This window comes from Erythranthe guttata, chromosome 2 (genome assembly GCF_056151865.1).
Source record: "Erythranthe guttata isolate IM_541 chromosome 2, IM_541, whole genome shotgun sequence".
Classification (NCBI taxonomy): domain Eukaryota; kingdom Viridiplantae; phylum Streptophyta; class Magnoliopsida; order Lamiales; family Phrymaceae; genus Erythranthe; species Erythranthe guttata.
In genome coordinates, this window is record NC_142534.1 from 2,998,727 (window position 1) to 3,026,600 (window position 27,874).

General features: G+C 37.3%; 6 protein-coding genes across 10 annotated transcripts; 1 reads left to right on the forward strand and 5 right to left on the reverse strand.

Annotated features, from left to right (window-relative positions):
• The first annotated feature begins 368 nt into the window (after positions 1–368).
• Positions 369–2,986, forward strand: LOC105949567 (metacaspase-1). The gene is made up of 5 exons (XM_012972868.2): positions 369–867; positions 1,370–1,700; positions 1,796–1,916; positions 2,359–2,553; positions 2,875–2,986. The coding sequence occupies exons 1-5, from the start codon at positions 408–410 to the stop codon at positions 2,932–2,934; spliced, it is 1,167 nt and encodes a 388-aa protein (XP_012828322.2). The 5' UTR covers positions 369–407; the 3' UTR covers positions 2,935–2,986.
• Positions 2,987–4,792: 1,806 nt separating this feature from the next.
• Positions 4,793–6,483, reverse strand: LOC105949604 (uncharacterized). The gene is made up of 2 exons (XM_012972907.2): positions 5,617–6,483; positions 4,793–5,512 (listed from the first exon to the last, which is right to left on the reverse strand). Exons 1-2 carry the CDS (start codon positions 6,434–6,436, stop codon positions 5,130–5,132), a joined length of 1,203 nt encoding a protein of 400 aa, XP_012828361.2. The 5' UTR covers positions 6,437–6,483; the 3' UTR covers positions 4,793–5,129.
• A 372-nt stretch (positions 6,484–6,855) lies between these two features.
• On the reverse strand, positions 6,856–11,967 carry LOC105949606 (alpha/beta-Hydrolases superfamily protein). 4 transcript variants are annotated; one of them, XM_088824576.1, is made up of 5 exons: positions 11,734–11,967; positions 10,906–11,616; positions 7,731–7,823; positions 7,328–7,395; positions 6,856–7,177 (listed from the first exon to the last, which is right to left on the reverse strand). In XM_088824576.1, the coding sequence occupies exons 2-5, from the start codon at positions 11,557–11,559 to the stop codon at positions 7,018–7,020; spliced, it is 975 nt and encodes a 324-aa protein (XP_088680702.1). In that variant the 5' UTR covers positions 11,560–11,616; positions 11,734–11,967; the 3' UTR covers positions 6,856–7,017. The 4 variants fall into 4 exon arrangements, with proteins under 4 accessions (XP_088680702.1, XP_088680699.1, XP_012828362.2 ...); XM_088824573.1 differs by having other exon boundaries at positions 10,906–11,624; XM_012972908.2 differs by lacking the exons at positions 6,856–7,177; positions 7,328–7,395; positions 7,731–7,823 and adding exons at positions 9,475–9,797; positions 9,967–10,034; positions 10,369–10,461 and having other exon boundaries at positions 10,906–11,624.
• LOC148772123 (uncharacterized) lies at positions 7,867–9,076 on the reverse strand. Its single transcript, XM_088814844.1, has 2 exons — positions 8,205–9,076; positions 7,867–8,099 (listed from the first exon to the last, which is right to left on the reverse strand). Exons 1-2 carry the CDS (start codon positions 9,019–9,021, stop codon positions 7,867–7,869), a joined length of 1,050 nt encoding a protein of 349 aa, XP_088670970.1. The 5' UTR covers positions 9,022–9,076.
• Positions 11,968–12,189: 222 nt separating the features above from the next.
• Positions 12,190–18,454, reverse strand: TOC64-V (translocon at the outer membrane of chloroplasts 64-V). Its single transcript, XM_012972906.2, has 13 exons — positions 17,985–18,454; positions 17,414–17,566; positions 16,547–16,671; positions 16,115–16,240; positions 15,614–15,796; positions 15,278–15,422; positions 14,832–15,000; positions 13,761–13,895; positions 13,467–13,667; positions 13,050–13,177; positions 12,904–12,955; positions 12,664–12,733; positions 12,190–12,540 (listed from the first exon to the last, which is right to left on the reverse strand). The coding sequence occupies exons 1-13, from the start codon at positions 18,221–18,223 to the stop codon at positions 12,458–12,460; spliced, it is 1,809 nt and encodes a 602-aa protein (XP_012828360.1). The 5' UTR covers positions 18,224–18,454; the 3' UTR covers positions 12,190–12,457.
• Positions 18,455–24,278: 5,824 nt separating this feature from the next.
• On the reverse strand, positions 24,279–27,502 carry LOC105949679 (putative protein phosphatase 2C 10). 2 transcript variants are annotated; one of them, XM_012972996.2, is made up of 6 exons: positions 27,150–27,502; positions 26,864–26,960; positions 26,246–26,479; positions 25,135–25,411; positions 24,827–24,981; positions 24,279–24,719 (listed from the first exon to the last, which is right to left on the reverse strand). In XM_012972996.2, the coding sequence occupies exons 2-6, from the start codon at positions 26,894–26,896 to the stop codon at positions 24,585–24,587; spliced, it is 834 nt and encodes a 277-aa protein (XP_012828450.2). In that variant the 5' UTR covers positions 26,897–26,960; positions 27,150–27,502; the 3' UTR covers positions 24,279–24,584. The 2 variants fall into 2 exon arrangements, with proteins under 2 accessions (XP_012828450.2, XP_012828451.2); XM_012972997.2 differs by having other exon boundaries at positions 26,864–26,911; positions 27,150–27,278.
• Positions 27,503–27,874: the final 372 nt, after the last annotated feature.

Sequence of the window (27,874 nt, forward strand, 5' to 3'; positions counted from 1 at the left end):
AACACATCCATATACTGGAACATAATATCTGATGAGTTACTATATACATGTTCCCAAACCCTCTCGTTTAGTCTAAGACATTTATTAACATTACACATCCCCGAGAATTTAAATACTTTCATACCAACCAAATACAGATAAAATGGGTGGCGGCATCTTAATCCACAACAAAAAAGTAATGAATCAGATTCCAAATTCTCTTCTGTAGTGGGATAAAGCAAATATCACAAAGACAATTTTATCAAACTCTTTCTTATATATATATATATATATATATATATATGTGTGTGTGTGTGTGTGTGTGTGTGTGTGTGTGTGTGTGTGTGTGTGTGTGTGTGTGTGTGTGTGTGTGTGTGTGTGTGTATATTAATGTTCTTCTATTGAACATCATTCTCAGAAGAGTATACATGGAAGCGAAAAGTAAAAGAACGAGATCCAGTAACTGCGGTACGCAGATAATAGTGCCTCCCTATGCGCATGCTATTCAGTGCACAGTTTGTAAAACTACCGTCTACAATCGACCCAACGATCCTCTAGGTCAAGCCCACGACTCCATTCTCCATGCAGCGAGTAGATTCAGGAATCTGCTCGATAAAGCATCTAACAATATTAATACGATGGTAGGAACGATGAACAACTACCCTGGGGCAGGTTCGTCGAGTTATGGGTATCACCCACAACAAACTAGACCTTCACCGTCACTCATTCCAATATCATCGCATGGAAAGAAACGAGCAGTGTTATGTGGAGTCAGCTACTATGGCCAGAGATACAAGCTAAATGGAACGGTCAACGATGTCAACTGTATGAAATATTTTCTGATTCAGAAAGTCGGGTTTCCAAGTGACTCCATACTTGTTCTTACTGGTAAGAGATTTTACAGTTTTTAGTTCAAAACACCAAAAGTAGCATCATGTTACTTGGTAAAAAAAAATGCAAATTTTTGTGAACCGTTTTGAGAACAAGGTAGTCAAAATCGGGGTTTTAAGTAGAATTGAAAGGTGGCTGTAAAATTGTAATCGTAAAATCGGATCATAACTCGTAGGATTTTACACTTGTAAATCTATATAGCATGCCGTATTTTAGATGTCTCGACATATATAGAACATCTCCTAACATAATTAAAGTATGTAACAACATAAATATTATGATCCCAACTCGTAATAAAATCGTAGATTTTGCTTGGATTAAGATTCTACTAGGACTTAACGAGGTAGAGGGTAGTAAAATCGTAAAATCCTAGTAATTTAGGATTTTAATCGGGATTCTAACTACCTTGTTTGAGAAGAAGGGAAAATCTTATCAGCTAGTGTACCGACTAAATAAGAAAATCATGCTATTCTGATAGTCAATTATACTAAATATGCAGAAGAAGAGTCGCACCCTTCCCGAATCCCGACAAAGAACAACATCAGAAAGGCGTTGCAGTGGTTGGTTCAAGGTAGCCAATCGGGTGACTCGTTGGTATTTCACTACTCAGGTCATGGTTCGCAAACACTCGATTTCAACAGAGACGAGATCGACGGCTACGATGAAACGTTGTGGCCAGTAGACCATCAACGTGAGGGAACAATATTGGACGATGAGATCAATGCCACCATTGTTAGACCACTGCCTCGAGGCGCCAAACTGCACGCAATAATAGATTCATGCCACAGTGGAACTATTCTTGACCTACCATTCGTTTGCAGAATGAACAGGTTCGTATTCCGGTTATTCACTCCCCTTTGAAACTTTAAAAGAATACTCTACTTTTTTATCTTTTTATTTATTTATTTATTTATATATGGTGTAGGAATGGATACTACACTTGGGAAGATCATGGTCGGCAATCGGCTATATACAAAGGTACTAACGGTGGGCTAGCTGTATCATTAAGTGCCTGTGATGACCATCAAGTTTCAGTGGATACTACGGTGAGAAAAATCAATTCTAATTTTCTAAGAGACGTGTAAATCCAATGAAATTGTTTCGATTACTTCAATTTTCATGAGCAGTCGGAATTTCAATCGATATTTTCTATACATGCGATATTGATTCAAGCACAATAAATTGTACGGAAGTAGCAATAAACGTGATAACTTCTGATACAGTAAACGTATCACTCTGTCTGAAATAACAATATGCAATATTTTTCATCAATTTCGGTAAAATAAAATACGTCATGGCGATATAATTCGAGCGAGAAATTTCCTAGTTAGAGTGAGTTATTCTCCTATCGGCATTGTCAGCAATAAGAAATGACAAGGCAAAGATAGCAATCATCAAAGTTCAAAATAAGGCAGATTGCAAACTATGAATTCAAATTACCTGGTCTGGAGATTATATCGGTTTTTTCTCGTCTTAATACATGTGCAGGCCCTTTCTGGCGGTACAGCCACTGGTGCAATGACGTACAGCTTTATCCAAGCAGCACAGAATGAGCCTGGACTGACGTACGGTCGATTACTAAACGTCATGCGCCAGACAATTCGTGACAGCAAAACAGGGTTTCTCACAAACGGTCCTATTACATCACTCCTGAATAAAGTTCTGCACCCAAAGTTACGACAGGTAAATTCGTTCCGACTCTGCGTAAATGATTCTTACTTCTTTTAGATTATAATATACACTACGTACATATTTTAGATTCAGTTTCTAAATACTCAAGAAAATTCCAAATAATTGGTGGAAAATTTTCAATTTCATACGCCAAATGTGGTGAGCCGACTTAGCATGGTACATACAAATGCGGACCATTTTAAAACGTACTCGACGTTATAGAAAAACTCTTTTGAAATTCCGACGTTATAGAAAAACTCTTTTGAAATTCCGAGATTAGATTGCGTTATTTATGATTATGCGACGTGCCTAACTCTTTTGTCACGTTTACAGGAGCCTCAACTATCATCGTCAGAGATATTTGAGATCTACACAAAACAATTTGTTCTATAAGAGTGTAGTTGGATATTTTTTCCACATCAAATTACTCTCACAATAAATGTAATATATATATATATATATATATATATATATATATATATATATATATATATATATATATATATATATATATATTGCTTTAAGGTGAATCGAATTTCCACGGGTTCAACTGCAGCAGCAATAAAAACATGTAATGTTTTTCAGTGAATCAAATGTACTAATTCAGTAACATAATCAACAAATATTTGACAAAAATCCCAAACCCTCTGTGTTCGAATTGGAATTTTATAACATTTTAGAATGAACACAGAATCGTCAATCAGGCAGGAGCTAAAGGATAGAGACAATGTAATGTATGTATATACTACATCAGCATCGAGCACTTACACGCTGAGTGATTGTGGATATGGCTGCGCACTGGAAATTCCAATTCTTCCCTGGAAATAGCAATTTTCATCCTGGTTTGATACTTCGATTATCCTACACACACTACCTCCAGGCCGAAATTCGAAGAGAGATCAAAAGTATGGTATTTACATATGGCCACAATCTGAACCGGCGTTTCGTCGGAACTCGAAACTCACGGTTCAGAAGTTGGGATTTTCCGACCGATAATCGGTCTATCGCAAATAGACTATTTTTAAATCGTTCACGGGTAATTTTTTCTTTTTTTTGTTTTTAAATCGGTCCGAACCGCATTGATCAATATTATTAAGTCGGAAAAAAAGTTATCAAATAACATAGTCAAAATATTATATTATTATATGCGTTTTTTAGAAATCTTTAGTTTTTGAAACTCACATGTATAATATTACATAGATATGATTTATAATTCTAGAATGTATAGAATATTTGTGGAGTGTTATAGAGTTGCTCTCTCAGTCAAAGGATTAAATCAATCTTTATGATCCATTTGAGAGTGGAAATACATGAATATGAGATAAATATCTCATTTGTAATCGAACCAATCATAAGTTATGGGTCATAAACATTGGTTCGATTACAACTGAGATATTTATCTCATATTTAAATTTCAGATATAATATATTGGTTCCATCTTCAATTTGTATCATTGGCATCTTCTTTTCTTCATTTTCTTTTAAATTTCGGATATAATATATTGAATTATTCAAATGCGATTGCATCTACAACATACACATCACATATGTGCGTTTTGATCTATAGATCTACGTACCCCTAAATAAAAATTAAGTCATGTTTAATGTTATGGAACATATTTTATTATTTCTATTTACTTATTTTTAATGGAAAAACTATTGTGAAAACAGCTGAAAAAAGAAAACACGGGTGAAAAATAGATGGTGAAAATCGATGAAAGCAAGCTGTGGTCAAAATACATGAATGATATCTGCTCTTTGTAAAAATTAGGCTGCGTGTTTTTTATTGACAATTAAATAGATAAAAGTATAAAAACAGTAAAATGATATGTGCTCTTTCTAAAAATTAGACCGCGTGTTTTTGAATATCTGCGTTCTGTAAATATTATGCTGCATATATCAAGAGTAAATTTGATTGTAAATATTAGACTGCATGTATAAAAGAAAGTTAGATTAGTAAATATTAGACTGCGTTTATAAATATCGCTTTGTAAATATTAAACTGCATATATCAACAGTATGATAGATTAGTGTGTTGATAGATTAGTGTGTTGTGTAGATAGATTAGTGTGTTGTGTAAATGTTAGACTGCATATATCAAGAGTAAGTTAGATTAATAAATATTAGACTGCATTTATAAATATCTGCGCTTTGTAAATATTAAACCGCATATATCAACAGTAAGATAGATTAATTAGGTATATAAACAGATTCAAATTAATAAATTCAAATTATGAATTTTACACGCTTCATTTGATACCATATAAGCAACTTTAGATAATCCCTACATGAAATAGAACTATAGATGTTACATTTAGTTATTTACACTAGGTGGATTTAAATCGTACATCTACATATAATCACACATAATCACACACACCCATGTCTATATCATCTAACTCCTCTACATGAAATTTCCTTCTAGCTAAGTATATCAAAACTTGCAAAACAATAATATATCTTCAATTCATACACTTGAAAGTGTCATTTCTTCTTTGGTTATAATCGAAAATCTTGTGATCATACTACTTAAACAAAAACATAGAATTGAAATGGAGAATCCAAATTATCGTTTTTTTTTCCTCAGAGCTAAACAGAAGATAAGACGAGCCTGGCACGGGTGACACTATACCATCGAGTGTAACAAGAGCGGAGATTGGGCCAGTCGGAAGCGGGGCAGTAGGTGAAGTGGTGGAGCCAAAGAGACAACACGCATTCTTGCTCATCTTCTTCCCGCAAAGTCGAGATAATTGCTTCCAATATTCTTTCCATTTCTGCCCTTTCCCCCATACTTAGAATCGGTGCATCAGTGCCGTTGTTGGCCCGACACAGCAGGGGCAGCCACGACATTAGCATTTTCATCTTCGTTTGTCTTATATGTTGCTCTTCTGATGGTGTGTTCGTTTCTTGATCTTCTTTTTCTTCTTCTTCTTCTTCCTTCCCCATTTCTTTTGCTTGCTTGATCAAGAATGCTGAAGGTGAAAAAAATCAAATAAACAGTTTAGTGAAAGTAAAAAAATAATCCAGAAAATATTGACCAAAAATGAGACAATATTAATGTTTGTGTATGTTTTACCTGAGACCTTGACGAGGGAGCCCTGAAGCCGCGGCTCAGCCGATAAAGCGAGCCAAGCCAAGTTCGAAGCCGAAGCCCACTTACAAACAGCTTCTTCCGCACAGCCAGACGCCGCCATCTTCTGAGCCAGCCACAGCAGCTCCGCAGCCAGCTTCTCACCGGAACAACGCCTCATCTCACTTCTCCCCGACTTGGCGTACCGCCACGCCGCGACTCCATAGTACTTAACCCCCTTCATTAAACGGCTCCCCTTGCCGCTGCAATCGTACAAATCGCCCTCCCCAGCCGCGGAGTCTCCGACGCCATCGCCGGAGCTCCTCCGCCCCTGCTCCGCCAGAGCGGCCTCGAGCTGACTCAGCGATCTCGCGAAAGCCACAGACAGCACGGAGCAGTTAACCTCCCTCAAGGCTCGATTATTCTCCAATAAATTCTCGTCGATTAGCTTCTCGGCCAACGATCTAACCACTTCGTATTTCCTAGAACTAACCGGAATATCATTCATTATCGACAATAACTGGGATAAAGCCCTAGAAACACCTGAGCCGCCGCCGCCATAACAGTCGTCGTCCCTCCTGGACTTAAAATTAGGGCAACCGGAGGAATATTCGTTATGGTGAGAAGGGGACAAACAGGAGAAGTAAGAAGGCAAAAGGCCGAGGAAGAAGAGAAAAACGGAGACTAGAAAACAACGTAAAAGCTCGAAAAACTTGTACTTGTGTGAAAAGGAAATTAAGGATTTGTTTGCATGGATGAAAATTGAAGTGAGCAGATTTCTCAGAAGCAGAGGAGCTATGGTGGATGATGAAGATGAACTCCCCATCTCTTTTTTTTTTCTTTTTTTCTTTTTTCTTCTTCTTTAATTTTCCAGTAATTATTATTATCAGTAGAAAAGTCGTAAATAGAGGTGGGAAATTAATTTGGACCGTAGGAAATACCTTTGTTTTGTTGTCTGTATCGGACACACAGCTGGTTTTGGTTCTTTCACTATCAATTTTACGTAGTTGTTTCCAATCTAATTAATGTAATTTGTACTAAATACATAATTTACCTTAATTATAAAAGGAAATTAGCTAAAATACTCGTTTTAATCCAATTTTGTTCACTATCAATATTAAATAATTCGATGTCAATTTTCAACCAATTATAGACTACTTGATTTATTTGATGCTGCACCACACATTGAACTTCAATCGGTGAATCTCACCACACATATATATATATATATATATATATATATAATTTAGAGAAGAAAAGGTTAATATTAATAATTAATATACACAATACATTGTAAAATCAGTTTGTCCCTGCTAAAAAAGGTGAATGGAGATTAGTATGAATCAAGAATATGTTTAAAAGTTGTTTCGATAAGTGAGAGGAGGATGTATATATACGTGTACGGTGTCAAGGGCTGCTCCAGAAGAGAGTCTTGTAGCGTTGAGACGACGAATTGGAACCGACGAGAAACGACTTCAAATGCTTTGCAAAATCCTTGGGCTTCTCAATGTTCACAGCATGTCCTGCATTCTTTATCACTTCCAATTTTGCATTGTCCCCTATGTGACTGCAAACAATATATATTCCCTCAATATATATTTTCCACCATTTAATAGATCTAATTATTTTTCTTCTGTAATAAGTTGCATTCCTTTTTTTAAAAAAATGGTGCACAGTATTTATAAATAAATGATGATGAGATGAAGATTCTTGATACCTTTTGAGCCTATGCCCCAACTCCAATGGAAAGATTTTGTCTTGCTCTCCCCATATTATCAATGTAGGCTGTTCTTGCATAGAAGAAGATTTTGTGGGCATATTTGTCAAATGAATATATAAGTTAGAAGGGGCAAATTACGGTCACCCCCTAGGTACCTGAGGTAAGCTTAAATTACAAAAAAAAAACTCATGTTTGGATAATTACAACTACCCTCCTTAGCTATGTATTGTCTTACGAAAAAAACCCTTTTCAGTAGGTAAATTTGACAGGTGTAAGACAATACATAGTTAAGGGGTGATTGTAAATAGTGAGCGGGTTTTTCGTAATTTGCTCATACCTTAGAGGGTAGCCGTAATTTGCCCTACGAGTTAATAAAAAATTAAAATGAAGAAAGAAGAACCTGTTCTATCTTAGGAATCTTGGTGAGCTGCCTGTCATTGATTAAAGCTTGAATGAGTTCCCTTTTCTGCTCCACATGATCTGTACAGAAAACCTGCCCATGTACCAAAAGTTATCATTCACATGAAAAATCTTGCCTAGATGCTAAATAATGTTTGGAGGCGTTTTAAGCCCTTTTCCGATTTATTTGGTGAAAGATGTTTTAAGGGAATAATTTGAGAATGAACGTAATTTTTGTTTATGATTTTTAGCATTTTCATCTTCGTTTGTCTTATATGTTGCTCTTCTGATGGTGTGTTCGTTTCTTGATCTTCTTTTTCTTCTTCTTCTTCTTCCTTCCCCATTTCTTTTGCTTGCTTGATCAAGAATGCTGAAGGTGAAAAAAATCAAATAAACAGTTTAGTGAAAGTAAAAAAATAATCCAGAAAATATTGACCAAAAATGAGACAATATTATATGTTTGTGTATGTTTTACCTGAGACCTTGACGAGGGAGCCCTGAAGCCGCGGCTCAGCCGATAAAGCGAGCCAAGCCAAGTTCGAAGCCGAAGCCCACTTACAAACAGCTTCTTCCGCACAGCCAGACGCCGCCATCTTCTGAGCCAGCCACAGCAGCTCCGCAGCCAGCTTCTCACCCGAACAACGCCTCATCTCACTACTCCTCGACTTGGCGTACCGCCACGCCGCGACTCCATAGTACTTAACCCCCTTCATTAAACGGCTCCCCTTGCCGCTGCAATCGTACAAATCGCCCTCCCCAGCCGCGGAGTCTCCGGCGCCATCGCCGGAGCTCCTCCGCCCCTGCTCCGCCAGAGCGGCCTCGAGCTGACTCAGCGATCTCGCGAAAGCCACCGACAGCACGGAGCAGTTAACCTCCCTCAAGGCTCGATTATTCTCCAATAAATTCTCGTCGATTAGCTTCTCGGCCAACGATCTAACCACTTCGTATTTCCTAGAACTCACCGGAATATCATTCATTATCGACAATAACTGGGATAAAGCCCTAGAAACACCTGAACCGCCGCCATAACAGTCGTCGTCCCTCCTGGACGTAAAATTAGGGCAACTGGAGGAATATTCGTTGTGGTGAGAAGGGGACAAACAGGAGAAGACAGAAGGCAAAAGGCCGAGGAAGAAGAGAAAAACCGAGACTAGAAAACATCGTAAAAGCTCGAAAAACTTGTACTTGTGTGAAAAGGAAATTAAGGATTTGTTTGCATGGATGAAAATTGCAGTAAGCAGATTTCTCAGAAGCAGAGGAGCTATGGTGGATGATGAAGATGAACTCCCCATCTCTTTTTTTTTTCTTTTTTTCTTTTTTCTTCTTCTTTAATTTTCCAGTAATTATTATTATCAGTAGAAAAGTCGTAAATAGAGGTGGGAAATTAATTTGGACCGTAGGAAATACCTTTGCTTTGTTGTCTGTATCGGACACACAGCTGGTTTGGTTCTTTCACTATCAAATTTACCTAGTTGTTTCCAATCTAATTAATGTAATTTGTACTAAATACATAATTTACCTTAATTATAAAAGGAAATTAGCTAAAATACTCGTTTTAATCCAATTTTGTTCACTATCAATATTAAATAATTCGATGTCAATTTTCAACCAATTATAGAGTACTTGATCTATTTGATGCTGCACCACACATTGAACTTCATATATATATATATATATATATATATATATATATATATATATATATATATATATATATATATATATATATATATATATATATATAATTTAGATAAGAAAAGGTTAATATAAATAATTAATATACACAGTACAATGTAAAATCAGTTTGTCCCTGCTAAAAAAAGTGGAATGGAGATTAGTATGAATCAAGAATATGTTTAAAAGTTGTTTCGATAAGTGGGAGGAGGATGTATATATACGTATACGGTGTCAAGGGCTGCTCCAGAAGAGAGTCTTGTAGCGTTGAGACGACGAAGTGGAACCAACGAGAAACGACTTCAAATGCTTTGCAAAATCCTTGGGCTTCTCAATGTTCACAGCATGTCCTGCATTCTTTATCACTTCCAATTTTGCATTGTCCCCTATGTGACTGCAATCAATATATATTACCTTAATCTATATTTTCCAACATTTTAATAAATCAAATTTTATTTTTCTTTTGTAATAAGTTGCATTTCGTTTTACAGAAAACCATTTGATGGAAGAAAAAAATGGTGCACAGTATTTATAAATGATGATGAGATGAAGATTCTTGATACCTTTTGAGCCTATGCCCCAACTCCAATGGAAAGATTTTGTCTTGCTCTCCCCATATTATCAATGTAGGCTGTTCTTGCATAGAATAATATTTTGTGGGCGTATTTGTCAAATGAATATACAAGTTAGAAGGGACAAATTACGGCCACCCCTGAGGTAAGCTCAAATTACAAAAAAAAAAAAAACTGAATGTTTGGATAATTACAACCATCCTCCTCAACTGTATATTGTCTTACGAAAAAACCCCTCTTTCAGTAGGTAAATTTGACACGTGTAAGACAATACATAGTTAAGGGGTGATTGTAAATAGTGAACCGGTTTTTCGTAATTTGATCATACTTTAGAGGGTGGCCGTAATTTGCCCTACAAGTTAAAAGAAAATTTTGAAGTGAAGAAATAAGAACCTGTTCTATCTTAGGAATCTTGGTGAGTTGCCTGTCATTGATTAAAGCTTGAATGAGTTCCCTTTTCTGCTCCACATGATCTGTACAGAAAACCTGTCCATGTAACAAAAAACATCATTCACATGAAAAATCTTGCCTACTAAATAATGTTTGGAGGCGTTGTAGGGCTTTTTTCGATTTATTTGGGGAAATATTTTTTGAGGGAATAATTTGAGAATGAAAATAATTTTCGTTTATGATTTTTTGAACAGGGAGAAAAAACACCGTAGCGGACAATTCATGTCTTAGAAGACGAGTTTGAAAACTAAATCGAGACACTTGTTTTTTATTTAACTTTTACCGTAACGGTCAAATCATGTTTGAATTCATCAAACATAAATTTTTAGAATTGTTTAAGGGGTTTTTTCCATTTTAAAGCTTAAAACAAACCCAAAAAGAACATTGAAATCATATAAAGAGAAATTAAAAATGAATATATGAAACTTTGAAATAAAAAAAATGAATAAAATAAATAAATAAAAAATGAAATAAACTCACATCAATGTAATCGGAGAGGAAGAAGGAAGGAACCCCTTTAACAGGCCTAACAAACGCAAACTTCATCAGCTCCCTCAATTTCTCCGGCGTCTGCGGCATCAGAATACTCGCCACCTCATCCAAATCCGCCACCTCGAAAAGCCCCTCCCTCAAATCCTTCTCCTCCAAACACACCCCGGTGCAGCACAGCACCACCTTCTCCACCGCATCGGGAAACTGCGCCGCCATGCTGTACCCTACGAATCCGCCGTAGCTGATCCCCACGAGGCTCATTTTCTCAACCCCGTGCGCCTCCATCAGCCGCATCACGCACTGCGCCTGGAACGCCTCGCTCCGCTCCGGCCGCGTCGTCGACGATTCGCCGAAGAATAAGAGGTCCGGCACGTAGATGTTGAACCGCGGCATTAGGTGGCGGAGCAATTCGCCGTACTGCCACATGGCGTTGGCGCCGAAGCCGTGGACCAATAGGAGATTAGGCTTCGATTCCTTGTGCGATTTGGGGACCCAGCAGTGCATGGTGGTGCCGCCGTCGTTCAGATCCGTTTTCACCGATCGGAGCCCCGAATAGGAGAAGAAGCTCCGGTACAGAAAATCCGCCGATCCGGTTAGGCTCAGGCATCTCACCGGACTCGTTAGGCTCAAGCATTTCGCCATTTTTTTTTTTTTTTTTTTTCAAGCTACGCAAGAGGCGTAAACGTCTACCAATACCCCCTGCACAGCTGTAAGGATTTGATTATGATTTTAAATAAATTAATATATAGATTCGTAAATTAAAATTTAAAACAAAAAAAAAAAAAAAGGATTTGATTTGATTGAATTAATTTTTACCTTGAGGGAAATGTTAGAGAAGATGAATGGATTTCATTTATGGTAGACGATGCGATGGAGGAATTCTGGTCGTCAGGGAGTTTTTTTTTTTTTTTTCTTTTGAAATACAATCAACACAAATTTGTATTTGTAAGCGTATGTTTCGCTGTTTATCTAGTTTCTTAATACTTATCTTTGTTTTTGCTTGTTTCTCTCTCTAGATTAAATCGCTTAATACATTCATTCATATACACACAATCGAAAATTTTGGCCACACGATTCGATTTGTACACCAACACCGTGAAATAATTAACAGACAGTAAACAAATAAGAGTTCCAGAAATACAAATCTGAAGTTATGAATGATTTAATTTATAAGGTATTATTACTAAATAATGATAATTAAATACATATAAATACATAGATATATATTATATATCATTTCATTTAGGCAACAATGGAGTGCTGGAGCTCATAAAAGACAAACGTGTTTCCATTACTAAAAATCACCAAAACACAGATAGCCAAGTTGACAAAATCCAAGTTATGTGTTTTTTTTTTATGAGGAACTTCAAATGTTGAAGCCTGAAGGCAAACTACAAAAATATACACATCTCAATATCAAAAGGCTGAATTGATATCTACTTCTCCATTGCAAACTCTTTTTCACTTCCACCGTTTCCCGAAAAAATCGGAAAATTGAACAATAATAATCATCGGGTTAAAAAAAGGGTAAATTAAAGACTCAGCTGATCAATTTCCTCAGTCTCTTTTCGGCTAGACCAGCAACCCTATTCTGTGGTTCCAGAACTAGTGCATGCTTGAAATCTGCAAATTTACCCCCAAAAATACTATGAGAAAATAGACAACAATCGATAACAACATTACAACATACGATATTAGTTTAAGTAAAAGTAATTGTAATCAATTTCACAAAAATGATCAACCAACCTTGAAGAGCCTCTTTGTAGAAAAGCATAGACTCCCGAGCTGTGCCTCGTCTCAAATAAGCCTTCACATTCTGCAGATTAGAGAGTAAATTTAGTCAGAATGCCTTTAGGATTGCTTTTGGCTGCAAAATATCATTTCTTTATTGCACTGCCGCAGAGTGGAAAAAGGAAAATGATACCCCGTAAATAATAATAAATTCTACTAGTATTTGTGTAAATAGAATAATGAGCTGTCAGTCACCTTTTTATCTAAAGATATTGCCTTGCTGCAATCATCTTCAGCTTGTTGGAAGCTGCATAAAAAAAGCTATTTGTGAGAACGAATGTTCTGTGAAGTGATTTTCATAAAGAAGAGAGTAGTGTATGAAAGTAGATGATGTGTCCAACCATCCCAACTCCAAATAAGCAGCTGCCCGATTGGAATGGTAAGTTGCGTTTGTGTCTTCCAATTTTAACGCCTCACTGTAGAAACTTACAGCCTTATTCCACTGCTTTCCTTTGTATGCCGCATTCCCCTGGAAAGTTACAACTATAAGTTCAAATTATAAAAAAAATGGTCCAGTGATATTAAATATAGGACATGCATCACATAGAACAAAAAGTGCCTGCGGGAGCAAAACTATCAATTAACTGCAGCAGATTCATTCATAACAAGTAGTACATGGAAGCAAATAGTTCCGTGTAATGTGATTATAATAGAATGACACGCGATTTTAGCAAAATTCGACGATCACGAGAAAAACTAAGAACAAATTTTATAGAGGAAAATGAGAAACTTTTGTTGATGAGGAGAGAGAAATGGACCTTTTCTTTAAGAAGCTCAGCAGCATCCATGCTACCATTCATACCGGGCAATAGAGAGGAACTGGAAATAATGCTGACTTGTTCTTGAAGAGAAGAATACATATCCAAGACGGTATCAAGTAGGAACTTATCATTGCCATGAGATGCAATAAATGAAACAGAAATTGGAGAATCGTCGTGTTTTCCAAGTGGAATGGCAACCTGGGAAAAAAAAAAGAACGATTGTCTCATTAGTATGACAGAGTGAGGGTGAAAGATCATTTAAGTCTTTTGAAAAAGGTCAACTCAAATTACCTGACAACCTCCAGACATATTTGCAATGCTCAACAAAGCATTCATTCTGTCATGGAATTCAGTAGGGAGACCTTTCCTGGAACTCCGCTTGAGTGGAGGATCAGCCACTGTCGGAATTACTAATATACCATCATCCTTAAAAATCAAAGCAGAGACATAAAATTAATTAGCTGAGGCTTGAGAAGCAGCAATTAAAAACAGAATCAAGATTGAAAAGTTTATTAAAATCAAGTATAAGAACAACTAATCAAGATAACGACCGTGAGGCCAATTTGAGTGTAAAACAAAACAGCACTCAGATAGTATCGAGATCATTTTTGCAACTTCGGACACAAGACAGAAGGATTTCAACCTTCTTCTAAGCATATGCTAATCAGAGTTCTGTAAAATTAAGTCCCGGTCCAATTTTATGTAACCCAAATCTAATGAGCATTCCATTTTCCCCATAAGACTGATTTTTTCAGTGTCAGCCACTACATTCTACACTATTGCTAAACCAGTTGTTAGGTAGGGTATCCTCTTTAGTTATACAAGACTTTCATTAGGACGAGAAATGTTTGGATAGTAAAAATTTTGTATTCCTTTAAAACTGAAGTTAAGGCCCACAACTTCCTACTTCATTCTAAATTTACACCATCACTTTGACAACGGAAGCATTCTATCTAACAATGACAAAGATGGTTCTATTCATGTATTTCGACAAGCCAATATATTGATACAAACCTCTAGATTCAAATGAAATTGTAGCTTCGGAACAGTGAAACAGGAAACATAAATACATCAATATCTTCTAGAGAACTAAATCTGCTCTTTCATCCTATATGCACTACACTAATTGCTCGGACATTAAGTGAAGAGGTGAATATTACATGGTTTGCATTAAGCCAAGTAATCCATTGTTACTTAAACCATTGTTTTAGAAGAGCTTAAAGAACCAAGATTTCCAGACAACCAAAGAGCAGAATTTTCAATTATACCTAAAAGTTCTAAGAAGAAATCCAATTCCTCCTGTCAATCTAGACCATGCAAGATGGAAGAAGAATCTACTCTGATAAAAATAGTGATACGTACCTTCAAGAGATTTTTTAGAGCAGCTCGCATTTCTATTCTAACTTTATACAGAGTTTTGACGTTCTCTTGGGTGGTGTTTATTGCCGCCAAAACACGATTAGAGACATCGGAGCTTAATTTGGGTTTGACTGACTTAATCCACTCCTCGTGATTTGTTTTGAATTCATGTCTGAGAAGCGAAAGAAAAAAAAAAGCTGGTCAGAGAAAAATCAAGTTATCAGGTGAAAGAGAAGGCCGGCATTTTCTTTCCTTTTTATTCCCCTCTAAGAAAGGAGATAAATGTTTACAAGAAGCTCCCCATAGAATTACACGCTGAAAACTAAAGTGAATTACTAGGCTTAAAATATTCTTAAGAAAAACGGAATGGAGAAGGTATAAGATATAATATTCTTTTAAATGCCATTGTCCAGATCAGTCTGGCAAAATATTAAAGTATCTGAGCAAACCTTTGAAGAAAAAGCATTGCAGAAGACAGTGCTCTCAAAGTAGACATTCCAGTTTGTTGATCTTTAGATTCTTCACGGAAAATTTGTAGGCTTGGCACGTTCGCAGCAATGTACTGCCCAAAATTCATATGCTTAGATGTCTGATCTGCAAAATTAGAATAAATGGGAAGAGTTGCATAAAGTTTCTGTTGTTTTGCACCCAACAAAGCTTGCAAAGGACAACATTGACAAATAGTTACATGAATCTTTACTCATCAATATATCCAAGCAGAAAAGAAAGCATTTGATAACATCACAGTTTTGATAACATCACAGTGGAAAGGGGAAAAAACTTACAGCCAGACAATTTATCTGCTACTTTGCTTATAACATAGACGGTCTTCTGCAAGGGAACCTTAGAAAGCTGAAAAATATCATCAGCTATAACTATGCGCCGTGTCTTTTTAGGTGCCAATGTATTTAATTGAAGTAGAGCATGTCCGACAAGGTGCAAAACAGATGGATCAGATGCCAACAATCCTGAAGTAGTGTTGTTATTGATGTTAAAGAATTGTTCACAACAAAAGAATAATGAAATATAATGAAATATAATGACTACAACATGAAAACTAGCTTCGAATTGTTGGAAAATATTACTCTCTCCTTTATCCTTTCACAAAATCATCTGCAAAATTAGGTCTACTTTATCACAGCCATAAATACGGCACAGTTAATGAAGACAAATATGACTAACTGCAGACGTGGAGGTAATTATATGCACACATTTTGGCAGTGTAAACAAGCATGCCATAAAATTTTCAAACTTCTGAATTTGCAGACTACACCATAGTTACATACCAACAGTGTCCAAACTCTGGGAGTTTGGCAAAACACCAATAGTAGACACAATTCCATGAGATGGTCTAAATCCAAGGACGCCGCAAAAAGATGCTGGTACTCTTATACAACCAACTATATCAGTACCTACAATATCAGATTACCATATTAGAATGCAAAGTTGGCAAGGGAAAACAACTTGCTGCATAAAATACGTCTTTTTAAGGACCATAATCTATTGAAATCAGCACAACCCTATAGAAAAGGAAACAGACAGAATAAAAATGTATAACAAGTATGTAGCAGTGTAACAGTATACAGTCGATAAAAGGAGAAATATATAAATGCAATGACAACAATCAAATTAATGGTTAGCAAACATTTTATTTAGAAAATAATACATCAGACTCAATGATCTCAGGAATATAAACTATGCAGAACAAAAAATCGTACCAAGAGCAAAATCTACAATCTTGGCAGCAGCAGCCACGGCTGATCCACTAGACGAGCCTCCAGGAACATGAGATGGCTTTTGTGGGTTGGTTGGAGTTCCATAGTTTTTATTTTCCCCTAATATCCTACATTCATTATCCAAGAACGATAATTAGTGTCTTCCCTCAGACTCCATGTTAAGTCTGCCTACGCAAAACCCTGTCATATCCATCCCACCCCATCCAAAGACGACCTCCTATTACCAGTCCAACAATTTATCTTTTGTGCTATTCTGGTCCCAATACTGTGGACTCTAACGCCCAATCATCTCATTCTTAGCTAATAACAAGCTCGATTTCTTGGCTATAAATGGTTACAAAATGACTTCATTATATTCTTACACATTAGTGGCATTCTAAAATGATTAAATTCTTAAATCCTGATCATTCTTTGTGGTTAAATTCAACCAGTTCTCCAACTTTGATGAATTCACAGCAGATATGGTTTCGGGTGAGAAGCTAGCATTCTTGGAAGAAAAAAATAGGAAAATGTGTTTTTCTGATGTTTATATATAACCATGTGACTTACATGATAAAATTCCCTCCAAAACCTGACTTAAAACCCACGTGGAAAGGAATTATTTCCAGAAACTAAATACAGCTGGGGCGGGATTGAAACTGCAATGCATTGAGTCTCATAGATGGGGACTTGGTATTGAATAAGAACTAACTTGAAGGTAAATAAATGCAATTTTCTTCGTCCTGGCACAGTAACAGTTTACCTCATAGTAGCAAAATTAGTTTTTAATTTGACATTTCACTTTCTTAACCTATATTTGTGTTGAGTCACCAAATGCTTTATAATTAAATTCAGGTAAAAAGGCAATACCCAAAACCAAGCTCATCCATGATTGTCTTGCCCACGCAGGTGGCACCACTTCTTAGCATTGTCGTCACCACTATAGCAGTTTTCACTGCTGCCTCGTGTGTCCTCTTCCATTCTGCACTTCCGTATCCCGTTATGTAGCCCTTTATGTCAAAGCTACATAGTAACCACAAATAGATAAATAAGTTCAAAGACAAGGCATATACTCCATATGTAATTACAGTTATACAAACAATCATAAATGTTTAATTGGAAACAGAAATTGACATGAACATCACTTTACACCGGTAGCTATTTTCGTTACTTCCGGGAAATACGGTTCTCTAAATATTCTTCAACATTAAAAGGATCCAAACATATAATATTTCCACCTGCTCCGAGGATTTTTCAGTAAACCATACAAATTAACACTACGCATCACATATCTATACTTGAAAAGAACATCATCCATCAAATCAATCAAAAAAATTGAAAAAAAAAAGGCAACAATGAAATTCAACTAAAGGTCAACCCACCACACATAAAAAATCATGAAAATGAAGTGAATCGTGAAAAATAAAATGCGATCATATACTTGTCACTAATGGCAAAGGTGAGCCCGGAGAGAGGGAGGCGCGCGGCGGGAGGAGGCGGCTGAGGAAATGGAAGAAGCTCAAAGCGTTCAATAAAAGCCCCGAAATCTTCCTCATCGTAGCTGTTGGCTTTGCCCCGACGGCGGTGGACCTCGGCGAGGATTAAAACTCCGGCTAGGCCCACACCGATCACCACCCACACTTTGGGGTTGGATACGTTTAGCTTCGATAATCCAGACATTGACAATCGGAAGTGAACGAAGGATGGCGATTGCGATTGCGTTGAAATTGACTAGTCGGCGAATTTATATAATGAGCCTTTGCATTCTATTGCAGAGAGAGAGAGAAAGATGCTGGGGTTTTAGTCTCTAGAGAGAGAAAGGGTTTAAGGAGAGAGAGAGAGGTTTTACTGCGCGCACCAGCTAGAAAATGGAGAGTTTGTTCACGCGCCAAACTTCCGTGCTTTACGCGCAATAGAAATAGATCATTTTCTTGTGTAAAAAGAAATAGGAAAAGAAAAAAAAAGAGATCCTATCACCTATTTAGAATATTAACAGTAGGCAGATTTACATTTAAGAAATAATGATGAATTACCAAAGGGATTTGCTTTTTACCGTTTGAAAAAGGCTATTTACCGTTCAAAAAAACTCTCTCTCTCTCTCTCTAAAAAAAATTGCTCTCAAGACAATTTCTTCACAAATCATTCTTATTGGTGTGATATACGAACATAAATGAATTTATCGAATGAAGATCGGGATAGCGAACACAGCGAGGTAAAAATTCCGTCTTTTCGATCGAAAAAACTGGGCTAAACATTCAAAAGCCCAACTTGGGCGCCCGACAGTGCAGTGCACGCCCATGTTGGGCGTGCAGTTGGCTGTTACACGCCCATTTTGGGCGTTTGTAGGCCAACTGCACGCCCAACATGGGCGTGCACTGCACTGCCGGGCGCCCGACTTGGGCTTTTGAATTTTAAACCTTTTTTTTTTTTTTTTTTTAAATCAATTTTTTTATGTTTTTTTCAGGACGATACGACTACATTTGAAGTTGATCATACCGATTATTTTACCACTACTCAGTTGTTTGACTCAAAGGATGAGGTAGTGGTTTGGGTGAGGTTCGTTGCAAGAGGTCTTTTTGTGAAAATAGTAAAAAGAAGCAGTCCTAAAAAAAAGATTTTTTTGACTTGTGACCTATTCGGGGAAAAACGAGAATGTCCATCAACTAATCCAGAAGCGCGCCCGAGAAGGACCGGTAGCAAAAAGATAGGCTGTGGTTTTTATATTGTCGGAGAGCTACGATGGGATGATAAATGGGAGGTCAGAGTAATATACGGGAAGCATAATCATGTTCCGATATACAAGTCCGGGCATGGGATGAGTGCATTGTCTCAGGAGGAGGCGAAGATCATTAGTGATCTGTCACAAAGTCATGTGCCGCCCAAGAAGATTTTGGCTAACTTGAGACAAAATGGTTTGGGCCTCGATGCTTATTCAAAACAAATATACAATCAGAAGGCGAAATTGAAAAGACTATCTAGGGGTGATCGTACAGTGATGCAACATTTGATTGGGTTGCTTGAGGAATTGTAACACATAATGCTCTGCAGATGTTGGACGATGAGAAGGATGAAGACATAGACGGTTGCGTCTGTTATATGAGGAAATGTCTTGGACTCCCATGCAGACATGAAATTCGTGCAAAGATGAATGCACGACGTGGTGTGTTTTATGCAGAGGATGTCCACATTTTTTGGAGGACATTTATTTCGGGATTCGGGGATTCCCTAGATGAAAGTGTTGGTTCTGTTCCCGACCACAGGTCACAGGCTATTGGCAGGCTAGAAGGGTTAATGAATGATTTGCGTGAGCGGTCAGAAATTGAGATCACGGACGTGACAGATGCCATTTTTGAACGAATGCATCCCGGGGCCATGGAAATGAATGCGCCACAAGTACTAGACTGCCCGAGAGGTAGACCGCGGACGAACTCTACACAGAGGGATTGGTCAGGGCATGAGTTTCCATTATTTCCGGGAGAAGGTGAAGAGTCTGGACGAGGGCGAGGACGAGGACGAGGACGATCACGAGGCAACAGAGGGCGTGGTTCATCTTCTGAGAGATCTAGCCGTGGTCGCGCTCGTTCATCGACCGTGAGTGGACCCGCAATAGGTCAAATTCCCCGACCCCCTTGGATGCGACACCTTCATTTCTGCCTTGTTCCGGAGGTTGTGACGTGGACGGACGTTCAAGGGGATGGTAATTGTGGTTATCGAAGCGTCGCGTGTGCAGTGAAGAACCACGAGGATGATTGGATGGATGTTAGAATGGATGTTTATAACTGTATTAAAACACACGAAGAGTTCTTCAAGGATTATTTCGGTGGTGGTAATTTAGTGTATCGGGTATTGGCGAGTGTCGCTTATTGGGACAACGCCCCAGCACCCTATGAGAAGTGGATGACTATCACGGACGTGGGCGTGGTTGTGGCAACATATTACAACGCGTTGTTCTTGTCGGCTAGCAGCTTGGGCAATCAGACTTATTTACCACTTTGGGCTCCCGAAGGTGTTTCACAGTTATCTTACGAGATGACTATACTATTTCTTGAATCAGGAAGCCACTTTGTGTATGTGAAGATGAATGACAATTGTCCGCTTCCTCCGTTTGATAGACAGTGGGCGAGGTATAGCAACAATAGTGTTGCATATCTACCAGAGGCGTTGCGGAGTCGACGTGAAATGTGGGATATTCTTAATAGTGTTTGATTTAGTTTTGTTTATTTTGTTGGAATGAATGTGTTACTATTGACATTGTATGTTATTATTATTATTATGTTATGATGTTATAATAATAATAATAATAATTATTAACCTAATAATAATAATAATAATAATACTTAAAAAACGAAAATCAGGTCCTGAACACTAATAAACGGAAATCAGGTTATGGTTACAACATATTTTATTAAACATAAATTTAGCTTAAAAAACGAAAATCAGGTCCTGAACACCTAAGTATCCCTCGTCCTACGCCTGCGGTGAGAATGTCGCCCTTGTGAGGGTCCTGCATCCCGACCATCGGCATCATCACGGTCCAACTGAAGATACTCAGCGAATGGGGCGCACATGTCCTGGATCGTCCTGAAGAAGTCATCGGGGATACGCCGATATCCTGGAATAATAGAAGGAGGCAAGTTATCGTAGAAGTACGGATGCAACACTCGGGTGAGGTCATATATAGCCGGAACTGCAGATGGCTCCGCTCTCTCAACCGGCTCGGTACTAGGATCTACACGGACGTGGGTGTGGTCTAGATACCACGGCAAATACTCCGGATCCGACTCCCAAGCTGGACGCGCCTTCCGACCATAGTAATCTCGACTAAGCATGTGCGTGTGGGGGATACTCCACATCTGATCGCCGGGCTCATAGTTAACCTTGTAAGATGCTATTTTTCTCTCCCTCTTAGCACCTTTTAGCGGACGAATTGGGTCTCACCGGTCAACATCCAAGGTCGAGAAGGAAGTTTTTTTCTCGGAGCGGTGCGGGACCTCGAGGCAGGATTAGAACCACCGAAAGTACCACCCATCGGGACAGGAGACGGAGTCGGAGTCGGAACATCCTCGTAATCGTCATCGGATGGAAAATCCGGCACCGGAAACTGATACTTCTGCTGAAAGCGTAGTTGTGGATCGTACTCGTACTCCTGCGGCTGCATATATGCATCCATGGGTGCATCCATCTCCTGCTCGGCCTCTGTCTCTGTCTCCTCCTGAATCATCGTACGTGGGGGTACAAAAGCACCAGTGCGTTCCCCACGACGTTTAGAACTAGTCACATTTCTATTATGTGTCCTTCCCTCCCGTTCCGCAGTAGTCTCCACCACCGGATCTGCAGGTGGACGAATCAGGGGTCCTTTCCCTTTTCCGAGTCCGAATTTTTTCGCCCAATTAGACATCCTGTAAACATAAAATTATATTAAATTTACTAACTTATTTTAATTCAGAAAAAAAATATTTCTTTTAAATCAAAAAAAAAAAAAAAAAAAAAAAAAAAAAAATATTTAAATCGAACGCCCGGTTTGGGCGTTTCCCGGCCGAACCGACGCCTGGACCGGGCGCCGGTTCGCCCGGGAAACGCCCAAACCGGGCGTTGAAACACTCATTTCACGCCCAAACCGGGCGCTGGCAGCATGAACCGACGCCCAAAGTGGGCGTCGGTTCATGCAGCCAGCGCCCGGTTTGGGCGTTTGGCTCTAACATCCGAAAAATTCAAAAGCCCTACAAATCGATTTGTAGGGCTTTTAAACATGAAATTGGTTGCAAAATCGAGTTACCCATTGCATATAACACATGTAGGTGTTGAAATTACCTGAAAAAATCGAAGCCCAAGCTCGATTTTGGTTGATTTCGAAATTTTTCGAAAAAAAAAAATTTTCTGAAATTTTTGGAATGGGGGGTAATTGGAGAGAATTTCGAATTTTAGGGGTTTTAGAGAGATAAACTGTTTTTTACTTTGAACGGTAAATAGCACTTATTAGCCCGTAAAGAGCATTTTCTATTACCAAAACAATTGTTTTGACCTATTATGAAAAAGTCTGTTAAATTCATAAATTAAAAATATGTTAAAGGGTGCGGCTATATGCAATATTCATTCCACTTGTGCAAGACGAAAGATTTCAAAAGATTCTATTTTATTAAGATAAATTCTATTTTATTAAGATAAAATGACAAATATACCCATAGATTAAATCTTCCTTTTTTTTTCTCATGCAAGACCAAATACAAATAATGAGGAAAAAAAAAACAAAAAAAAAAACATAGAAGCGTGAATTAAAAAAACAAACAACCCCTCCTGAAACTCTACCTACGCTCACCTTCTTCGCCACCAAAGCTCCGCCGCCCAAGCTCCACTGCCGGCGTCACCGCCGCCAGCGCCGCCGCTCACAATCATGAGTGACCTAAATCTGTCCAAAAAAAGAGGGAAAACAAATTAAATTTGAAATTGGTAAAAATCGACACCAAGGTGTCGAAAAACTATGCTACAAATCGACACTTAAGCGTCGAATTTTATAGGTAAAAATCGACATTGACATGTCGAATTTATAGCACAAATTCGACATTGCCAAATGTCGAATTTTATACCTCAAAATCGACATCTAAATTTCGATTTTTACCTATAAAATTCGACCTGTACATGTCGAATTTGTTTGCGCGGGATTTTTTTGGAAAAACGATATTCTAGCTAAAAAAACTCATAAATGCATACTTTCTTGGGTTCTTCCACCGTAGAGATGTCTTCAGACTCTATACTTACCATCTTTATAAGATTTGTTGAGTTTTGATGATTTTGAATGTTTGGGTTTTGTGGGTTTATGGAGGAGGAAGGAGAAATGTCTTGTGGGTTTTGGAAGATGGATAATATGAGAGTTGGTCTTGTGGTTTTGTGGTCTTGTGATTGGGTTTTTTGTTTTTTTTTGAATTTTTGGTCTTGCACATTTGGAATTTTCTATGTTTTTAATAAGTAAGGGTATTATAGTATTTATACATTGAAAATTTTAATTTAGTCTTGCACAAATGGAATTAGTCTTGCATATAGCCGCAGCCTATGTTAAATTACAGTCACCATAAAGTTAAATTAAGAAAAAACATCTCATGTCTGGGTAATTATAACCACCCGTCTCAACTATGAATTTTCTTACACAAATTCAACAGAATCTTCTAGATTTTGTGGAATGTTCTCTGTTTTGTACTCGTTCTGTGCAAAAATGAAGTTTCTGATGCACCACAACCTGATATTTACAAGCCAAAAGATACATCTTATGATCATGTTAGAAGTTCTGTTCAAAAGAATGTGGAGCTCGAATGATGTAAAACGGGGTACAAACTGAAGAATATTCTACTTAACATAAAAGATTCCACTAACACGCTGCAAAAATTGACATGTAATAACTAATAAGATACATATTTGAGAGGTGGTTATAATTGCTCAAACATATGAGTTTCGGTGACCATAAGTTATCCTTAAAATATCTACTTAATATTCATTTTTCTACTCTTAAATTGTACTTATTCTACATGGTATGGGTAGAATAAACTAAACGTAAATGTGCCCCCGTAAACAGTGGGCCAAATCGGTTGAGCAAGAAAGTGCAGTGTCGTTTGACTTAAGTTGGTTGAGCAAGAAAGTGCAGAGTCGTTTGACTTAAGTTCGAACTTTTCAACATTGTTTAAATCGAACTCATCACATGACTACAAGTAACATAAAATTGAGTCAAAAACTTGCATCCACTGAATTCCTAATTGTGCACAGCCACAACTTGTATAAATATACCAATGAAACCTTTCTCTACTATTTGAGATTATTACAGAAAATACTGCTGTATAAACACAACCAAACTTCGATGTTTTCATCCAAATCACAATATTTAAAAAAAAAAAAAAAATCAATAATGAAATAGAAGAAGAAATCAAGCAATAGTAAACCACATAAACACCACCACTTTCGAATAATATTACAAAGGGCCACGCAATTTCTGCCGAATGTTTTTTTTTTTCCGAAAAACATCTCTAGCCAATGGCGTTGCGTCTTCTAGAAGCTTCTAGAATCGGACAACGATGCACGAGATATCATCCTTACTCTCTCTGTTCACTGCTTCCATAGCTAGTTGCTTGGCTGCTTTCTGAGGATCTTTTATCTTATTCACAAAATCTACAGCTTCTTGATTCGACATTACCTGCATACGATAATTTACGATTATAAAAAAATAAAAATAAAAAACTAGAAAAATAATATATATTCAAATATATATATCTCTATATATATAGGGATGAGGAATAAAACCTTCCATATACCGTCACTAGCAAGAATCAAGAGTTCAGTATCTTCACGAATCTCGGCACTTCTAACATCGGGATCCGACCGCAAGTGCGACTTCAAGTTCTTATCTCCAAAAGCACGAGAAACGGCTAATTGACCGTTCACTCTCGCTACATCTCCTGGCAATTAAAAAAAGACGAAGATTTCAATTGTTAAAATTACGGAAAATAAAATCTAGACTCGAGTCACTAAACACCACATTAAAGAAATAGCGACCGAATTAATTCTGGCCCATAATAAATCATCATTAAAGTTAAATTGGGGAAATTTACCGGGCATGTTAGAGACAAATCCACCCTTATTTTCAATGCTGTCGCGCTCGGCATTGGGCTCGTGGTCAACGGTCAACGGTATAGCATGCCCCCTTCTAGAAAGCACCCCTCGTGAATCTCCCACATTGGCTACCCACAAATGTCGACCGTTTATAAGTATAGCGGTTACAGCTGTGGACCCACCTCTACCAAGGTCGGGATTGTGTGTTAGAATAGCTCGGTCAGTTCTCTCGTAGGCTTTAGTAATTGATGTGCTAGGATCTGTCCAAAATTCGTCCTGTATTTATCCGACAAAATCATATTACGCGTATAACAAAATTGAAAATAATGAGAGCAATTGAATCAAGTGAAATTGGTGTAAACTTTTCTTTTAATATATTTCAAACTTCAAAACATAATTGAATTTATTGCATTTAGTACCCCCTGTGTTATATCGAATTGCTAAAAAATCCTTGGTTTATAAATATTAGCAAAAACCTCCCCATGATGCATTTTTTTGGCACACAACTCCCTAAATGGTAGTTTTTTAAGGAGTTGCTTGCTAAAAAAATTGTGTTACAGGGGGGATTTTGCTATATAATAATTAACACATGGACATTTTTAACAGTTAGAGCAAATACGGGGGTGTTTAATGCAATAAACCCAATATAATTCACTATAATTAAACGTGTATCATAAATATACATGATGCTAAAGCGAAATTGTTAGCAAGTTTAAATTTAATGAGTGATTCAAGCTTAATATTGTGACATAAAATTTTATTGCTTTCTTGAAAAGTTCATTGCTACTCGACTAGTAATTGAAATAAAAACGGGCAACATATTATATTTCAAACTTCAAAAATATAAGTTAGCATAATCGAAATATAAGTGATCCTCAAGATAAATCGTTATTTATTTTAAAGAGTCGTTCAAGCCTAAGATTGTTGCATAAATATCTTCATTGCTTTCTTGAAAAGTTTCGAAAGTTAATTGCTCATCAACTACTAGTAATTGTAAATAAAACGGGCAACGTAGATTTCGTTCATCCTATACATGCATGCATGAAATCCTTCCGACAACGAGATATTCACGACTAGAAAAAATAATTAATATTTAATTGAGAAACGAACCTCCTTTAAGATATTGGAAAACAAATGCTTTTGTAAAAAAGCTGGCACGCTGTCGCCGAGATGGCCATCGTATATAGCAAATAGCCCTAGCTCACGGCCTTGAAACTGTACAAATTTGGCAACGTGATAATCTTCCATCGGATGATTTGCCTTCCCTTTTATTAAACTAAATCCGTATTTCGCTGTTCCTTCATGGCTTTTTCCCTTGCCTGCGCTACACGAGGAACGACTTCCCTAAACAAATAAAAAAATGGAAAATTAATTAACCAAATTAGTCGAAATAACAAATGAGTAAAAGGGAATAAATGATCCAAATAATCATTGGTGGACATTGAATCTCGAAGATATTGTACTAAAAAAAACAAACATTCGAGCTCGTAATTCAAATTTATTACAGCTCGAAAACAAACCTTCGGTCCTAAGCCCTAACTACATGCTCCACAAAAAAATAAATCAAAAATACCCTCTCAATCTAGTAAAACCCTAATAAGAATTCGAAAGACTTCCATTGATCAACTAACATTTCACCAAAAATACAAAATAAATAAAATCATCACTCTCTTAAAAAAAAGTCCTAAAAATTTTAAAACAGAAAAAAAATTAAATAAATTAACTCACCTGTGAGTAATTGAAACAGCATAGACTATCCATATATCTCAAAATCCTCTGCAAATCAACATCTACTTTCTAATCAGTGAAAAAAAAATTCTACCACCTGTAACACCAACACAAAGTAAAAATTAAATTAAATTAAATTAAAAAAAAAAAAAAAGATTCTTGATCAACAATAATCACAGGCCCAATCCAAGAAAAAAAATCAAGATTCAATTTTTATTAATCAAGAATCAAGAAAACAACTCCAAATCAAAACATGGGCATCTCAGAAAAAAAAAATTCAACTCACCGATCCACCACTCTCCAAATCAAGAAAGCAAAAGGGTGGAAAAGGGTATATATCTATTACAAGAATTCTGACTTTTTTTTGTTCTCTTAAAGAAACTACTGTACTGTTTTCAGATAAAAATAAATACAAAAAAAAAAACCAAAAAAAAAAATAAAAAGGAAAAGAAATATATGTGCAGATTAGAGAGAAAGGGGAGAAGAATTCAAGCAAAAAAAATAAATAGGGAGATAGATTCGCAGGGGGCGAAAAATGGCAGCCAAGAGGGGCAGGACTTTGGGGGGGGAGGGGGGTGGGGGGGGGGGGGGGGCGTAGGCCTCCCCTTATTGACTTTGTTGTCTTTATCGTTTGTTTATGGGTAAATTCCACTTTACCCCCTTGTACTCTGCCCAAGAACCGCTTTACCCCCTCGTACTCTTAATTTCGTCGATTTACCCCCTTGTACTTATACAATTTCCCAATACAACCCTCTTCGTCAACTTTTTTCGATTTTGACTCTGACGCCATTTGGTCAGGAGTCAAAATATTGACGTAAATATTGAATTTTTTCGATTTTGACTCTCGAGATTAGAAAAGAGAAAGTTTCACACATTCATGTATTTTTTTCTTTGCACTGGGTGGAATCGATCAATTTTTGGGTCTTGATTTTTACTAAGTTAGGGGTTCAATTTGGGGATATCTTGGAAGGGGAAGTGGTGGGAGAAGAAGAAATGACAATATTGACGGAG

Coding starts and splice junctions, on each gene's coding strand:
- LOC148772123 (XM_088814844.1), bottom strand. CDS start 9,021: ATGGGGAGTTCATCTTCATCATCCACCATAGCTCCTCTGCTTCTGAGA. Junction 8,100..8,204: donor CTCCCTCGTCAAGGTCTCAG/GTAAAACATACA, acceptor TTTCACCTTCAG/CATTCTTGATCAAGCAAGCA.
- LOC105949679 (XM_012972996.2), bottom strand. CDS start 26,896: ATGGATAGTCTATGCTGTTTCAATTACTCACAG. Junction 26,480..26,863: donor GCTGTTTCAATTACTCACAG/GTGAGTTAATTT, acceptor TTATTTGTTTAG/GGAAGTCGTTCCTCGTGTAG. Junction 24,720..24,826: donor CTAGTGACGGTATATGGAAG/GTTTTATTCCTC, acceptor TATCGTATGCAG/GTAATGTCGAATCAAGAAGC.
- LOC105949606 (XM_088824576.1), bottom strand. CDS start 11,559: ATGGCGAAATGCTTGAGCCTAACGAGTCCGGTGAGATGCCTGAGCCTA. Junction 7,824..10,905: donor TCCTCTCCGATTACATTGAT/GTGAGTTTATTT, acceptor GTACATGGGCAG/GTTTTCTGTACAGATCATGT. Junction 7,396..7,730: donor AGATTCCTAAGATAGAACAG/GTTCTTCTTTCT, acceptor ATGCAAGAACAG/CCTACATTGATAATATGGGG.
- LOC105949604 (XM_012972907.2), bottom strand. CDS start 6,436: ATGGGGAGTTCATCTTCATCATCCACCATAGCTCCTCTGCTTCTGAGA. Junction 5,513..5,616: donor CTCCCTCGTCAAGGTCTCAG/GTAAAACATACA, acceptor TTTCACCTTCAG/CATTCTTGATCAAGCAAGCA.
- LOC105949567 (XM_012972868.2), top strand. CDS start 408: ATGGAAGCGAAAAGTAAAAGAACGAGATCCAGTAACTGCGGTACGCAG. Junction 1,701..1,795: donor TTCGTTTGCAGAATGAACAG/GTTCGTATTCCG, acceptor TATATGGTGTAG/GAATGGATACTACACTTGGG. Junction 1,917..2,358: donor AAGTTTCAGTGGATACTACG/GTGAGAAAAATC, acceptor ATACATGTGCAG/GCCCTTTCTGGCGGTACAGC.
- TOC64-V (XM_012972906.2), bottom strand. CDS start 18,223: ATGTCTGGATTATCGAAGCTAAACGTATCCAACCCCAAAGTGTGGGTG. Junction 16,672..17,413: donor ATGGATGAGCTTGGTTTTGG/GTATTGCCTTTT, acceptor TAATGAATGTAG/GATATTAGGGGAAAATAAAA. Junction 15,001..15,277: donor GCAATGCTTTTTCTTCAAAG/GTTTGCTCAGAT, acceptor TTCGCTTCTCAG/ACATGAATTCAAAACAAATC.